This window comes from Homalodisca vitripennis, chromosome 2 (genome assembly GCF_021130785.1).
Source record: "Homalodisca vitripennis isolate AUS2020 chromosome 2, UT_GWSS_2.1, whole genome shotgun sequence".
Classification (NCBI taxonomy): domain Eukaryota; kingdom Metazoa; phylum Arthropoda; class Insecta; order Hemiptera; family Cicadellidae; genus Homalodisca; species Homalodisca vitripennis.
Window position 1 is genome coordinate 110,086,246 of NC_060208.1, and position 16,686 is coordinate 110,102,931.

The window sequence follows — 16,686 nt, forward strand, 5'->3', positions numbered from 1 at the left end:
TCCCAGTTTGCTCAGTCTAGGGGGTGGGAAGAGTAGGTGTGGTTTTCACAAGTTAACGGCGTAGTAGAGTTAACTGTTAACGGTACTATCCGAGGGCGCCACCTTGTTTCCAGTAGTAGTGTGGTAGGAGAACGGAGTCAGAACAAGGAAAAGACCCGTTACAAGATACAAGATACAGATCGTTTATTTTCCATTAAGTAATACAGTGATTACAATAGGCATCGTCAGTTACATTTTGTTATTATCTACAAACAAGATTGTTCATTATCATAAATAAACATATAGATACACACAAAAATAAATAGCACATATAACACAGACATTATAAAATATTACATAAAATAAATTAACAGTTATTATCAAGTTTGTAAAATTGATCCTGCTAAAGCGTTCGTGTCACATGTCATGTACTCCTCAATATTATAAAAATGGATTTTCTGCCAACCAACCCTTGAGTAATAATTTAAATTTATTTAGTTCAAAGGTACCAACATTCCTTTGGCAGTTTATTAAAAAGTGCAATGTTCATGCAATAATGGCTGACCTGGGCTTTCTTGAGCCTTACAAATGGTAATTCTAGCTTATAATTAGATCTCGTATTATAATTGTGTATGTCCTGTCTTAGCTGGTAATTATCAATATTTTCCCTAACATTTGACTAGAGCAGAGAAAATATACATGTTTATAACAGTCATTATTTTATATTCTTTAAAAAATAGGACGACAGTGTTCTCTACTACCAGTATTTTTGATAACCCTTAGTGCCATTTTATTTGCCATATCAAAACTCTCTGAACCCCACAGCTGTTCCCCCATAGATTTATACCATACGATAATATAGAATGAAAAAAAGCATAATATGACATAATTAACATTTTTTTTTTCTAACACAGAGACTTAATTTACGTAACAAATATATAACTCTAGATAACTTAACACATAATTGACTAGTATGATTATCCCAGCTTAGTTTGCTATCCAAGTGAATTCCTAAAAGTTTAACAGAACTCTTTATGCTGTTGTTGTCCAAAGAGAAAAATATTTCTTCGGTTTTACCAGCATTTACAGTCAACATATTGTTTTTGAACCATTCAAGCGCTATTTGTAAAGATTGATTTTGCAATGTAACTAAGTCATTAAGGTGTTTGCTTGAATTGAATAAAGTTGTGTCGTCCGCATATAAAACTGATGCACAGGGCATACTATTGGCAAAATCATTAATGGCTATAATAAACAAAAAAGGACCAAGTACCGATCCTTGTGGTACACCAACTTGCACATTTTGTAATCTGAGAAATCAGAACCCTGAATCACAATTTGACTTCTGTTTGTTAAATATGATGATAACAAGAAAAGTTCTTTACCCCTAACTCCGTAGCTGTGTAATTTTTTAACAAGAAGCTTGTGTGGTATACTATCAAATGCTTTTGACAAGTCAATTAGAGTAGCAGAGCATGGATTTCTGTTTTCAAAACTTATGAGGACCTTTTCAACAATTGATTGAACTGCTTTTGATGTGTTTTTTTCCTGGTAAAAATCCCAAACTGTTCTACACACAAAAGCGAGCTACTGTCAAAAAAAATTATACAGCTGATCTTTAACACAAACACTCAAATATTTTACTCACTATAGGGGACTATGATATTGGCCTGTAGCTAGAGGGACTGTTTCTATCACCTTTCTTGAATATTGGTGTAATCCTCACTACCTTAAGTTTGCTAGGAAAATCCCTTGATCCAAAATCATATTAAATATATATACTAAAAGGCTCAGCTATTGTGTCTATTATTTCTTTAAATATCTTATTAGAAAACCCATAGAAATCTTCACTTTGTGATGAGCTAAATTTAGATACACACAACAAGACATCCTTGACAGTAATGGGTTTCCAAGTAAAGTACTTTCTTTCAAAGGATCTACAAGAGATAAAAACTGTTTACATTTTGAATAGCTAAATCAAAGTTATCATTTGGATGTAGGTTATTCATTTGGCTAACACAATTTACAAAATAATTATTAAAAGTATCAGAATCAATAGTAGTCTTTTGATATTCCTTGTTACAGTTTGATTCAGACTTAATAACATTCCAAGCAGCCTTTACACTTATTTTTTGGATGATAGAATGTAATTTTCAAAAGCAATTTGTGTTTGGCCCGTCTTATTTCAGCCTCTTTTTTTGCTTTCTGATTGTAATGTATGCAGTTTTGTGAACATTTCCATCAGTAAGATCTTTGTGATTTTTATATCTATCATAAAATACCATAACAGAATCCCTGTAGGATTTAAGTTGAGGTGTAAACCACTTATTTTTTTATTTTATTTTTACTTTTGGACTCATTTACCTTTACATTTTTTACAGGGGCAACATTCATCATAATTAACACTTAATATGCTCAAAAAAATAAGTCAAAAGCTTCGGTTTACATTAGCATACCGATACAAGTAATTCCAACTAAAGTTATTTAAATTTTCTTTAAGATAATATACAGCCTGGGGGAGTCTAAAGATCTAGCCTGTTTAGTGATTACGTTAGCTCTACTTTTGAGATTGTCAAGGCTACTAAAGTTTGCTCTAAAACACCAAAATGGTCTGACATACAAGCATCTACAACTTTGCACTGCACTTCGTCATTGCTTATGTTAGTTATTATATTATCAATGCAAGCTTGGCCTCTAGTTGCTTCCATGTTGACACAATACATATTTATATGATCGTAATAAGTTAAGAAAAGATTTTGTTGTTTGGTCATTTTTAAAAACATTAATATTAAAATCCCCTGTTAAAATAAAATTAGATGAGTATTTTTTACTTAAATACTCCAGAAAAATATCAAGACATTGAAAAAAAGATTTCCACATTAGACTGTGGTGTCCTATAAATTGAAACAATTACAGTGTTTAACTTTGTTATGTAGGCAGCTGAGACTTCAAAGATGCTATTTATAGAAAATTTACTGACATTTATGACTGAAAACTCCAGGTGAGACTTGATAAAAATAGATGAACCCCCATTCCTAAGCGGTGGTTGCCTGCAGTAAACTCCAGCAAGACTGAAACCCTCTGGAATGTACAGAGGAATTTCTTCTGAGCATAGCCAGTGCTCATTTATTGTAACAACATTGCAGTCAATATAATTCAAAAATAACTCTAACATATCTAATTTGTTTCTAATGGATTGAATATTGATATGAAATACCTTGAAACCATTAAGACCTAGGTTGTTTCTATTATTAACTAAGGGTGAGGTGTTCTAATACATTAGTTCTAAGTTATGGTTATAGGTAATAGGTTCTATGGTAATAGGTTCTAAGTTAATACATAGTTCTATTATTAACTTTTCTATTATTACTGAATGATGTTGTGTAAAATTAATGACCTTATAACCAACCAAAGTAAGAGTGAGTTAGATACAAGGTAAATTTAAGAAAAGGAAATACATGTAAGAAAGCTAAACTCATTCAATGTAATCATTAAGTTTAGAAAAATTCTAAGAGCCTGTTTTTTTTTTATTGCACAAGAAACATTTATCAAATGAAATATTTATTAAAATTATGTAATTTTACATTTCATATCATGGAAAAAGGTTTGATTACCATTTCTGTATTTGGATCTCAACAGTCTGAGGGTACAGGTAACCCTTAGATTTATCAATACAATATACCCTAAACACCAGTAATTATACACTAAACAACATTACCTTGGCCGGCCACTAGTACTTCTAGTTGGAAATTGAGTCTCCACGAGGTTATCTATAATGTCTTTACCTACATTGCTCCCTTCCTGGCCCATTACTGGATTGTTGCCAAGGTGAGGTATTTTAATATTCTTTTAAGTCAAATAATGTGTGCTACCAAGAAATTATAAATACTTTTGAATACAGATACTTGGAATTAATTTTTCTTTTCTCAACCAACCAGAGTAAATATATTAGTGAAATTAAGAAGCAGAAATTACTTGAGCCTTTATTAATTTGTAAGTTGTACTCATAAATATAAATCCTTTCAGATTGTAAATATTATCATAGTGTTTTAATGGTTCATATTTTCTTAGATCCAAACATATGTTGTTGCAATGGTTAGAACTTTTATTTTAAATAATGCATTTGAAATAACAACAAAATGTACTTTAGGTAATAAATAGTGTTGTGTGGCCTATAAGTTAAAAAATTATCTGTTAGTCTGTTTTATTTTTGCTGTTGTTTGTAAATTCAGGATAATAAATGTTGGTAATTTATGCTACGTGCTTTGTCAAAATGTAAGTAAGAAAAGGCATTTGTAGAATAGGAAACAAATATGAAAAGATGTTTTCAAGTGAATTCTATTTAAAGCTTATTTTAGTTAATAATTTATTTTTGGAATTTAATTAACTATATCTCATTATATTGACTACTGTAGATTGAGTAATTGACTAATAGTTAATTTTTGGGGTTATTTACATTACAAACCGATTATATATCTCTCAAAATACTTCATGTTAAGATTATTTCACGGAATATTTAGGTTTCATTGTTATTATTGTTAACATAAAATTTTACGTGCTATTCTGAAGCAACTATTATACATCTTTTAGTGTCAAATATTTTTGTAGATTCTATTGTCTGAATTGTGCTCAGGGATTTGTTCGGGAGCGGTTTGTGTGCCTCCACATAGGTCTGCGTACCACTACCCACCCAGTGCCCGTGCTATACCTGCTACTGTGCCTTCCTCCCTGACCGTGAGCCCTTACGGAGGCGTATGGTTGTGATCTACGTAGTTGAATAATTACTTATAAATATCTTTCTTTATTGGATACATATTGATGTTTAATGTGCTTTGTGTAAATATGTGTCTAGTTTATGTAAGTATTGTTTGATTGATATCAATGGGTAAAATACCAGAAGTACTAGTGGCCGGCCAAGGTAATGTTGTTTAGTGTATAATTACTGGTGTTTAGGGTATATTGTATTGATAAATCTAAGGGTTACCTGTACCCTCAGACTGTTGAGATCCAAATACAGAAATGGTAATCAAACCTTTTTCCATGATATGAAATGTAAAATTACATAATTTTAATAAATATTTCATTTGATAAATGTTTCTTGTGCAATAAAAAAAAAACAGGCTCTTAGAATTTTTCTAAACTTAATGATTACATTGAATGAGTTTAGCTTTCTTACATGTATTTCCTTTTCTTAAATTTACCTTGTATTTAACTCACTCTTACTTTGGTTGGTTATAAGGTCATTAATTTTACAACATCATTCAGTAACGGGTCTTTTCCTTGTTCTGACTCCGTTCTCCTACCACACTACTACTGGAAACAAGGTGGCGCCCTCGGATAGTACCGTTAACAGTTAACTCTACTACGCCGTTAACTTGTGAAAACCACACCTACCCTTCCCACCCCCTAGACTGAGCAAACTGGGACCGCTACACAGTGTCCAGTGTTTATTTATTTTTTTTACAATTATTAGTGTGAATGGCGAATCCAGACTTTTCGGAATTTGAAGATTTGGTAATTCTGAGCAATTACTTGGTCAACCCCAAACTTTTCCATATTTTACTACGGTCATAAGGATGTTCTCAGAAAGCAAGAAACACAATTCAAGCCCCACAAGGCCGTCCTAGAGGTTGCCGAGTGATAAGAAGGTTCAAAGTCCACGCGATAACAGTGGCTTGCAGGAGACGCGCGGAATGCCAGTTGTGACAGCCCGCCACCAAATAAACACTCTTTGTCTACTTTTGTATTTTTCTAATTTTATTAGTTTGTAATATAGTATATGTTTATCTGTAAAACTGTGCTTCATTCCTCTATTTACTGAATAAATGATAAAAAAAATAGTTAAAACTACACTGCTATTCTACGATATTTTCAAAAGTTAAAAATTAGCCTAGGAAATCCAAAAAGGGTTAAACAAATTTTATTTACTGTTAAATAACTCTATTTTGACATACAGAAACAAAAATAAATTTAACTTTACACATTGGAAATTTAAAAAAATTGTAACTTAATCAAGGATCAGGTCCAATTTTTCATGACGCTTAAACGGTTAACTTTATGGAAAGTAAAGATACGAGGTGTGTCCAAAAAGTATCCGACCTTGACGTCTGGCATGAACTAACGTTACTCGGCGGGCAACGGCAATCTGGTCCCCTTCAAAGTACTCCCCTCCACAAGCCACTACCTTATTCCAACGCTCCTCCCACTTCCAGAAACATTCCTTAAATTCATTTTGCAGAATGGCTAACAGGTCCTTCATCGCATTTTTTTTATTTGTTCAACATCATCAAATCTTCTTCCTTTCAAAGGAATTTTTAATTTCGGAAATAGCCAGAAGTCACAAGGAGCTATGTCAGGACTGTAGGGAGGCTGTCGTAGTTGGTTGATGTTGTGTTTGACCAAAAAATGCTGAATAAGATTTGAGGAATGAGCTGGGGCGTTGTCGTGGTGCAGGATCCAGTCACGGCTTGTCCTCAGTTCAGGTCGTTTCCTTCGCACTGCATCTCGTAGCCACCTTAGGACCTCAAGATAATACTTCTTATTCACTGTCTGGCCTCTAGGAGCATATTCGTGATGAACAACGCCGTCCTAGTAAAAAAAACTGTCAGCATTGTCTTGACATTGCTTCGACTTTGTCTTGCTTTTTTCGGCCGTTGCTCTTCGCGAGTTTTCCACTGTGAAGATTGAGCCTTTGTTTCAGGGTCGTAGCCATAAACCCATGACTCATCACCAGTAATAACTTTTTTAAATAGCCCTGGGTCACTTTTTATCAAATCCAGATTGTCTTGTGCGATTTCAAGTCGACAGTTCTTTTGTTCTTCTATCAGCAGCCAAGGAACAAATTTTGCCAAAACACGGTGCATTTTTAAATCTTTGTGTAAAATGTTACAAACTGACGATTTTGGAATTCCTAAATCTTCTTCCAGCTCTCGGACAGTCAATCGACGGTTTTCATTAATTGCTGATAGAACACGTTTTAACACGTTCAACATTTTCAGCGTTTCTGGCCGTTGAAGGCCTGCCAGATCGGTCATCACTCTCCACTGATATGCGGCCATTTTTAAACCTAAACCACTCTTTTATTTGTGTATCGCCCATAGACACGTCACCATAAATTTTCTATATCATAGTGATCGTCTCTGATGCTGAATGGCCAAGTTTTTGGCAAAATTTAATGCAAATGCGCCGTTTAACACGTTCAGTCATATTGAAATGCGATGCACACACACGGCAGTACTGTACAGAACAGAGCGCTGCGACTCACTGAGTGACCGGATCGTATTCAATGCCTAATATGGGAAGGAGTAGGCTCGCCTCTCCCCTCCAATAACCGGTTCAAGCCGGTCGGTTACGCTGCGGCCGCCTACTGGTCGGCGGTCAGATACTTTTTTTACAGACCTCGTATGAACATTATTTTAGGACATTGAGGAAAGTAATAAAAATGTTCCATCAACGTTCAGTTTCAAGGGAGTAAGTTCTAGTGTGGTACTAAAATAATACTGTAACATTAATTTCCATAAAGATAAACTACCACATTTCTTTTAGTACCAATGTCTTAGATGCCTTTTATAATCACAAATCATATTTTTTTTGTACATGTCGTTATTAAGACTCAAAAACGTCATAAAAATATTGTTTGGACATTACTTTAATATCTCTTATACTTGTGTCAATAATTAAAAGAAAATAAAAATTGATAATCTTCACATGCTAAGTCCAACTCCTTTTGCCAATTTAGGGCTACCACACTAACACCAGACCATGGTGACTCACAATCATACAAATACACACAGAGTAAGGTTGCCATAATACCTGATTTCTCTACAGATTACCAGATTTCAAGAGTAAAAATATAGCTCCAAGGAATATTCAGTATAATAACTCTTGAATTAAAATGTGTTAATAATATATTATACATGTTATAAAATCGTACTTTACAATAAAAGTATTTATTATATGTTTGTAACTATATTACATTGTGTTATGATTGCCAAAATTAAACTCACTCTCCCTTTACCTTTAGCCTATTACTGTATAACTCTGTGGTTTTGTTTTGGCAGAAAACATCTTTAGCTCTCACCTATATTAAAATGTCATTGATAGCTAGTATACCAAAGCTTACAGCTTTGGCCTAAGTAACATAAGTGAACCTCACAAAAATATTACACCAACGGAACAGAACCGAATCTAGCGTTTTGGTATCTGTTCTGTAATTTGCATTGTAAAAGATGCGGCTAAAGCATAAGCTATTATAAGCTATTTACAATGACAATTTAGATGATTTGGATTCTATTATGGACGTTTTATGTTAAAGTGCATTATAAAGCTGATTTCTGACCTAAGTTACACAACATTTTCGGGAGATCATCCTCCCCTCCTACTATACCATATGACAACTCTAACACAGAGGACTGTGATTCTCATTGATTGGAATTCGCTCCCGCAATAACACACTACGTAAAAACATGCCATCACTTGGCTTTCTAAATAAAGCATCTACCCATGTTGGAGCTACAACTATACAATTTTTCATAGAAAGATCCGTACCACTTATCATAATTATTGAATGGGGTATCAAAATATGATTTTCCACTTCATAAACCTCACCCATGGATTTAGCTAAAGCTGTTATGGGTGATGATGTTTCCAGTCATAAGTGATTCAAATCATCATCCAACTAAAATATTTATATTCAGAAAAATTACAAGTAAACTCACCTATTGTCAAGTCATGGACCGGCTGGAATCTCTTATCGGTGAACTGGAGAAGAAGACATGACTTGCCAACACCTGTAAATAAGATTCAGTTAATCGTTTATTTTAAATAGTGATTCACTGGCCATGAGCTGAATTGAGAAACTGAGACAGTAGGCAGGTAATGTGCAAGCGTGGTTGAGAAACTTAACATCCATCTGAAGCTATAGTAAAAGGGTTACAGGTTGCAGCATGAAAATTGGCACTATCAGAAGATACAAACCCACACATTGTTACATGGAACATGGTAACATGGTTACTGACAAAACGTTATTCACACATGCAGAAGTGGATTTAAGAGTTCCGATTCAGTTTCATGGTTTGAAATAGGTAATAACACTCAAGCAGAATACTGTGCCAATAAAAATTCTCTCCTCCGTATTAATTACCTCCTTCCTTGTGTGCATTTCCAGTGTCTGATTCAACTCTTATCTTATACACAAAATATAAATTTGTTCTGTTAAAAAAGTCTAGTGGGGTGTATTAACACAATATAAGCACGCTATTTTTGAACTGTTCGCGAAAGTGCAAATTAACATCATTTTGCGGTTTTCTATGTCAAACACTTACTTTTAAATTTGAATATTTTGCTCAGAAAAACTATTTCACTATTATTCTCGTAGAAAAACTACATTATGTAATTAGTTTTTAGATAATAATTGTTCTTTTAGAAGAAATCCATTCTAAAGTATAAAAAGTTTTATTTGCAAAAACATCTAACATGGTTCTACAAAAGAGCTCAAGACTTATTTCTGTCACTGGACAACTTATATATCAGTGAAAAGGGAACAGTAAGGGCTATAAAACGGTGAAATAAATATCAGGTTGGCTTTAAAATGATCAAATAAATCTTTCACAATCATCATATGAAGGGTTCAAATTAATTTAATAACACCAAATGTAATAAAATTCAGTTTATTAGAAATGAATTACAATTTTTTAATGTTTGGAATAAAATTTTGAATGTTTTAATTGTTTCTTTGGTCAATTTTTTAATGTTTGGAATAAAATTCTGAATTTGTTTTAATTGTTTCTTTGGTCAATTTTGAACCCAAGTTCTATCTGCATTGTTGTTTGTGGAGCTTTAACCAAACAGAGAATGTGTCCAAGAGGAACAAGACATCTGTCAGCTATTTGAGGCCAAAAGAAGGATTCATATGGACCATGTGGACCCATCAATATGAAGTCATGGTAGTCTCTTTCATCATCTTTGACCTTTTGGAGGAAATTAATGTTACTGAATACACTGTTGGAAAATTGCAGAGAAAGAAATTTTAGCTATTCTTTTTCCAAAAGGAGGTAACAAATTTGTACCTCAAATAATTGATATAGTGAAAGCTTTTATCAAGATGATGAATTATCAACAATTATGTCTGATGCCAAAGACCGGATATTTATCAAGGAAATATATCAAACAACAGAATTTACTTCTAATCTTGATGAGCTTTACACAGCTTTTAAAACCACACATAAAAACACACATAAAAATAGGCTTCTAAAATTGTGTAGTTTAAGACTGAAATGGTACATATTAGCAGGAGCTCCTGGAGATGCTATATGTGTGTGTACAATAGTCCAAAATGTTAATCTACTTGAATCTGAACAATCTGTTCATTCTGTGATAGATAAACTTCTTTCCAACAGAGAGGCACGTGCATGTCCTTTGCACAGTTGTGATAAGTGTACATCTGACCCAGAAACATATTTCAGAAGATTTTGAAAAGAAACATGAAATAAAATTTTGTCGTTATATTCTAGAGGATCACATAAAACTCCAAACAATGCTTCTCTCTGTTGATGAATTTAATTGAACACACAACAAAAAGTTAAGGCACTTATTCCACACTCATTTATTACTAAAACACTACACAACTACTTGAAAACAGAAAAGAAAGAACTCTATCTTGACGAAACAGCTCTTGGAACTTTACTAAAAACTACAGTTTTATATTGCAAAATGAAGCACAGTTTTATCACTGGACACACACCAGCTGTACATTACACCCAGTAGTCATATACAGCACAGTGATTAAGTAATGTTTTAAATGGTGGAAAGACAAAGAGCTTGCTACATTAGAAATAAACGCTAATATAGACAATCTCCAAAAGTAAGAGAAGAGGTGGTAGATTCTGTTTGGAAATTTGCCCAGAATATAAACGAAGTGCTGATTAACTTATCCCGTTAATTGAGAAACATATAAAACCAGGAACAATGGTCATTACAGATTTGGATCAATCTTATTTTGGCCTATAAAAGGTTAGACCATTTTACTGTAAACCACAGTACAAACTTTGTTGATCCACTAACTTCTGCAAACACCCAGATCTGCAAACAGAATCTGATTGTAGACCTACAAAGAAATCCTTAATGGTCTAAAACTGGTCTAAGGAGTGACTGCATTGCCGATCACGTTGCATAACATATGTATAGATGAGAAGTAATGATTATTGGTGGTGATCCATTTGAACATTTTTAAATGCTATTACGCATGTTTACCCTGTGTACTACTTGTAAGTACTACAATGCTCAAAAATTGTTTAAATAAACTTTAGTTATTCTATATAATTTAAAACAAATACATTTCTTTTACATATAAAAGTATAACTTGTCTATATTACAATTTTAAAAGTCTAAAACTGAATTCACTTCGACATTATGATTCAAAAGTAATTCAAAGTAAAATCGTATTTGAAAATAAATTCAAAGTGAAATAATGTGTTTGGTTACTGACTAATGGCAGCAAGAACAATAACAATGTAAATGTGTTCTTTGTTTCAGCAGTCAGACACGTTTATCCTTGAAATTAGTTAAAGGTAAGGAAATTTTATTGTATTGTTTGTAACATTTTACAAATATTGATAGCAAAGATAGTTGTTTTATTTATCATTAATATACCAGCAGACCTATATTGTTCTATGAAAAATTGTATACGTTATTTGGTCCGACATTTTGTTTTCTGTATTTTTAGATGGTCATTATTATTGAAGATTCAATATCATTTGATAATCATGATTCGATTGTGTTGATGGCTGCTTATTAACCTGCAACCCAAAGTTTTGATTAAAAAATGTTAATCCTTTAAATAGTTTCCAAAAATGTTTTCTATAATGTATGGAGTGAGTACTTACTTAATTTGTATTCATCTATATGTTCTTTATAAAGATTTAGAGTTATGTTAATTGCACAAAACTAAAAATGTTATAAATCATATTTGATAGTACATAACCTTCCTCTACACTCAGAAGTCCTTTGATATTTTTTTCACGATTATAAAGCCTCTACTGTTTTCTTTTAACTGATAAATACTTTTAATACGTTATCCACTCAGAGAAAACAGTCATAAGCTCTTTTGTAGAACCATATCAGGTTTTTTCGGACAGAGTATGATAAGTGAACATGGTTTTTATATCGATATTGACAAATTATATTAATTAATTATAACTATCAATATAACCAACCAAAACGGATTTTTTAATAACTAACTTGAATAATCTCTAAATACTTTTTCATATAATAAATGTATTGTCTTATAGACAATAACAGACAAGTCGAAAGCTCTTGTTGGACTGTGAAACGAAATTTAAAAAGTGACATATCAGGTGACCTGCTTGCAGATCATCTCTGTGAGTGTTTGTACAGAAGAGAAGAATGGTTTTCTGGAGAGAATGCTTTCAAAAACTTCTTGAAAGCGCCATTGCTACCCAGGAGAAAACATAAATAGTTAGGTATATTTCTTGTTTATTGTATAGATGTTTGTTATATTCTTATTATTTCTTTATTATTTATGAGTTTTTCATATTTCCAGTTCTAGCTGTTTATTTGATCGTTATAGCTCCCTTATTATTTATGAGATTGTCACTATGTGTAATATATTAATTATTTTAATTTAAAATATGATTATTGTTGACTAGAGATATATTAATATGATTGATACACTTGTATTCAATATATGCATATTAAGTATCAATGATTATACTACATATAAAAACTGGGTTCGCTTATTGTACTCTACACGTTTTTTCTTACAAGAACTAAAAACTACTTAAGTACTACATGAAATCCTGAGCAAAATAATCAAATTTAAAAGTAATTGTACAAATAATAAGTTTATGAAACGAAAACTGTCAACACATTTGCAAACAGATCAAATTTCAATTAACTTCAAAAACCCATATCTCAAGAACTAAATAATAAAACACTGTTAAATGTTGGGCATCATCATATCAACACAGTAAATAGAACAAACAGATAGAACAAATAAAATTTCATTGAAATCTGTCATGGTGGGTTATAGGGTAGGCCCTAGACTTTAATAAGCGGCCTACACTCGTTATTCGATTGCTATTATCAAATGGTTTGACTGTTTTTATCCTTAAAATAATTCAATATTACGTTTATTTAACTTAGCGTATGATTTCACTTATTAGTTATAGCAATTGGTGATGAATATGAAGAAAATATGTAAGATATTTCTCACAAGTGACGAGATTTGTTTAAGTGGCTTCAACATGTGGGTTTGGATTCTGGTAACATAAGGGGAGAATTCTTTCCTCCATTTCACAAAAGCAGTTACTTATGGAAATCAAGATGGGCAAGTTATAAATAATGTAAGGTTTATTTGATATATCCAAGTCTAGGCAGTTGGTTTTGTCGTTTTGTAATGCTATTGTAAAAATTGTTATGTACAAAATTCTTCTTGCTACAGTAATTTATTATCTCTTATTGTGTACGATTTTTTAGTTGGATAATATATCGAATTGTTCGATAATGCAATAGAAAATAACGAGTGTAGGCCACTTATTAAAGTCTCCCCTGGGTTATACTCTATCGATAACAGAGAGAGGGTTTTAAAAGCCCGAAAAAGTAAGTCGGGGAATACAAATTTTCAGTTGGTTTTCCTTAAAAATAGACACTAAAATACATTTTAGGAAAAAATTTGGGCAACTTTAATAAAAGGTCCAAAAGGGGTCTTGGTAACCCCATAAGACAGGAGAGTCTGGGAGTAAAATGTACATCAAATATTTACTATTGGTCATAGGAACACACCTTAGAAATAAAAAAAATTGAAACTGGATCTTTAAAATGAGTAACCCTACAGCCTAAGGGTCATAATTAAGGCACTGAGAATAATTAATTAAAAGTTAACTCTCCAACTGTTAATCCACAAAATTTTGTCGGTCATTGCCGCTTCTGTAGTGTTAACCAACAAAATGTTGTTGGTCAACCATTCCCTCGTATAATTACTTTTTACAATATACTCCGGCAACGTATCGATTTAATTCATGCACCATTGGATTCGGAAAGGAAAATGCTAGGGAACGGATAAGTTTTATGGTATTAAAACAAAGATAACCTAATTTAGTAACACTGTGTATTTTATTGTAGATATGCATTTTTTCTGACTGGTGTGCTTTATTACACTTTATTTTATAAACTTTGTATTTTTCATGTATTTAGTTATATTTATGGTTTTCTAAAACTACATCAAATTTCCCATTACTTATAAAACATAAATGTATAAATTTTGATATAGTACAAGCTTTCAAACCCATTTTAACTTACTTATATTTTGCTTAATGAAAATTTTTTTGCAACATTTTAATTATGGTAAAATGTAACTTTCTTACTTTTCAAAAAATAATTTATGGAAATTATTTCATTGGTAATGTACAGTTTATTTCATTCTGAGTAAGAAAATATGCAATAGCCTATAACATGTATTCATGGACAATTGTATTAGCAAAACTTGTTTTACCAAAGTTTAAGTACATGTATATATACCTGATTTTCAGAATTAATGCGCATTGCTGCTTTTTGTTGTATAGCTTTATGATGCTTTCATAAATTTAATGTGTATAATGTTTATGTTTTTCTGAAATCAGATAAAATTTTACACAGAATGGCTATCTCACTTTTAAATATTTCTCACTATGACTTCATTTGCTAGGTATAGTCCCCCCCAAATTTAAGAAATATTTTTTGTAAATTTTATATTTGATTTAATAAAGTTTTTTGTACAAATTTTTTTAAACCCTTGCGTGAAGCAACAGCCCAACACTACAGGATGAAATGACCGCCAATTCTAGGGTTAAACATTGAAAGCTAATAAGACCTGTAGTCATTCTTCCCACATTCTATAATAAACTGTAAAATTGACCATTATGTTACAGCCAAAAACAACTTCTCTTCAAATTATTCACAAAATCCATTTAAAAAGGTTTTTAGAAATCACTACTTAAAAAGTTCAATATTTTTCCTTTGTCATCTAGATAATAAGATTATCAGTAAGCCTATGTTATCTATCCCTCCCAGAGAATCAATAGATGTATTCATTAGATTTTTCAAATCAATTTTTCGTTTTCATATAACACAATAAATTTATAAAATATAAACATACAAGCCATTTTATTCAGATACTTTACTTGGAACTATACTTTCATCTTCGCTTTGTGTCGAGTTCAAGTGTGACTAACAATCTAGTAAAGTATGGCAAAATATACTAACCTGTGTCTCCTATAATGATATACTTAAATAGATAAGCATATGACATGATTTATTTTCACTGTACTAACTCCAGCAATCAGGACTTTAAATTATATACAGAGAAGTTGTCTTTACAATAGATAATATTCAATGAAAAATTCTAGATTTATTGTTTGCAAAACCAAGAACTGAATCGTAATCGTAATACTTGACAGAACTTCAGTAGTAAGCAGCTGTTTGTTTCCAACTCCTTTCCTTTATTTTATTTTCATTTTGGGTTAGAGGGAGGTGAAATAGTCAATAAATCTCTGCCTTTTAGATAAGACGTTTCCTTAACATACATTCATATTAAAATTTGTTACATTATAGAATTGCCTAAAAAAATGATCATGAAACATAAAATAAAATTTGATATAATTCAAAGAATATTTATATAGTGCATATTCGAACACTTCAATAATGTTCAAATTTTCATTAAAATTATAATCCCATTTTCTATGTAAGGGGATATATTCATGCTATTTAAGAAATATATGAATCCAAACCTGGCAGTAAGTTTTTTGTCCTGCTACCTTGCAACAATAAGAAATCCCTGCAGTATTACACACAACGTTATAGTTAGTAAAACTTAACACCAATAATAAAATAATATAAGTAATAACTATTTATTAAAACCAGTATATGTATTACCAACAAATTATTTACAACCTATTTATTGGATGTATTAATCATGTGAATTAAATGATTAAAGAACCAAATTGTTATTTAAGTACAGGCAACACTAACATAGCGTATTGTGACACTAGCATATTCTACTATGTATGCCAAAATGACTAAAGATGGGAACCATTAATTGGGAGGGTAGTCATTAGTTGGGTATATGGAAGAGTGTGGTTTACAGGGTAGAGAATTTTAACACTTGAGGCCAATCAAGTGACTTCATATAAAGACTATATATAGTCCAATATCCTTTGGGGGGTAGTTATATAATGACAAATGATGATATTTGCGCTACATGAGAACTTAGCCCCTCAACCCAAAATGAAGGGTTGGGGGGTCAAGTCAAAATGTTTAAATGCAATCCCCCATCAAATGACACTTCATTTTAAAGGTCTTTGTAAAAGAAGAACAATGCCACAGACTAGAGGTCTCTATCTCAATCCAGTACGAAACAACGGCTTGTCAAAGTTTTATTGAAAAGTTACGCTTAAAAACACTATTTTTTTCTTAAATCATCTGTTCAGACTTATTCTTAATACTAAGTAGTGCTAAATTAAACTTAAAATAATTAAACTTAATATTGAAATCTTACCTCAACCTTTTTTAAGCTCAAAGTAAATGCTCTAAAGGGCCCCCATTTACTTCTTGGCAAAAATAAAGTCTTGATTCAAATGAATGCCTTACGTTTTCCAACATTTCTGGTGTGATAAGTCGGTAAGCGTTTTCAATCTGCATCCTTAACTCATCAAG

General features: G+C 31.9%; 1 protein-coding gene across 1 annotated transcript in view; it reads right to left on the minus strand.

The window, feature by feature from the left end:
- LOC124354580 (ras-related protein Rab-2) overlaps positions 1-15,456 on the minus strand; it is a 29,649-nt gene extending 14,193 nt beyond the window's left edge. The window contains exons 1-2 of the mRNA XM_046805147.1: positions 15,238-15,456; positions 8,697-8,768 (exon numbers count right to left, since the gene is read on the minus strand). Of these exons, the coding sequence (XP_046661103.1) occupies positions 8,697-8,768; positions 15,238-15,283 (118 nt within the window). The 5' untranslated portion in view covers positions 15,284-15,456. The remainder of the gene's footprint in view (positions 1-8,696; positions 8,769-15,237) is intronic.
- Positions 15,457-16,686: the final 1,230 nt, after the last annotated feature.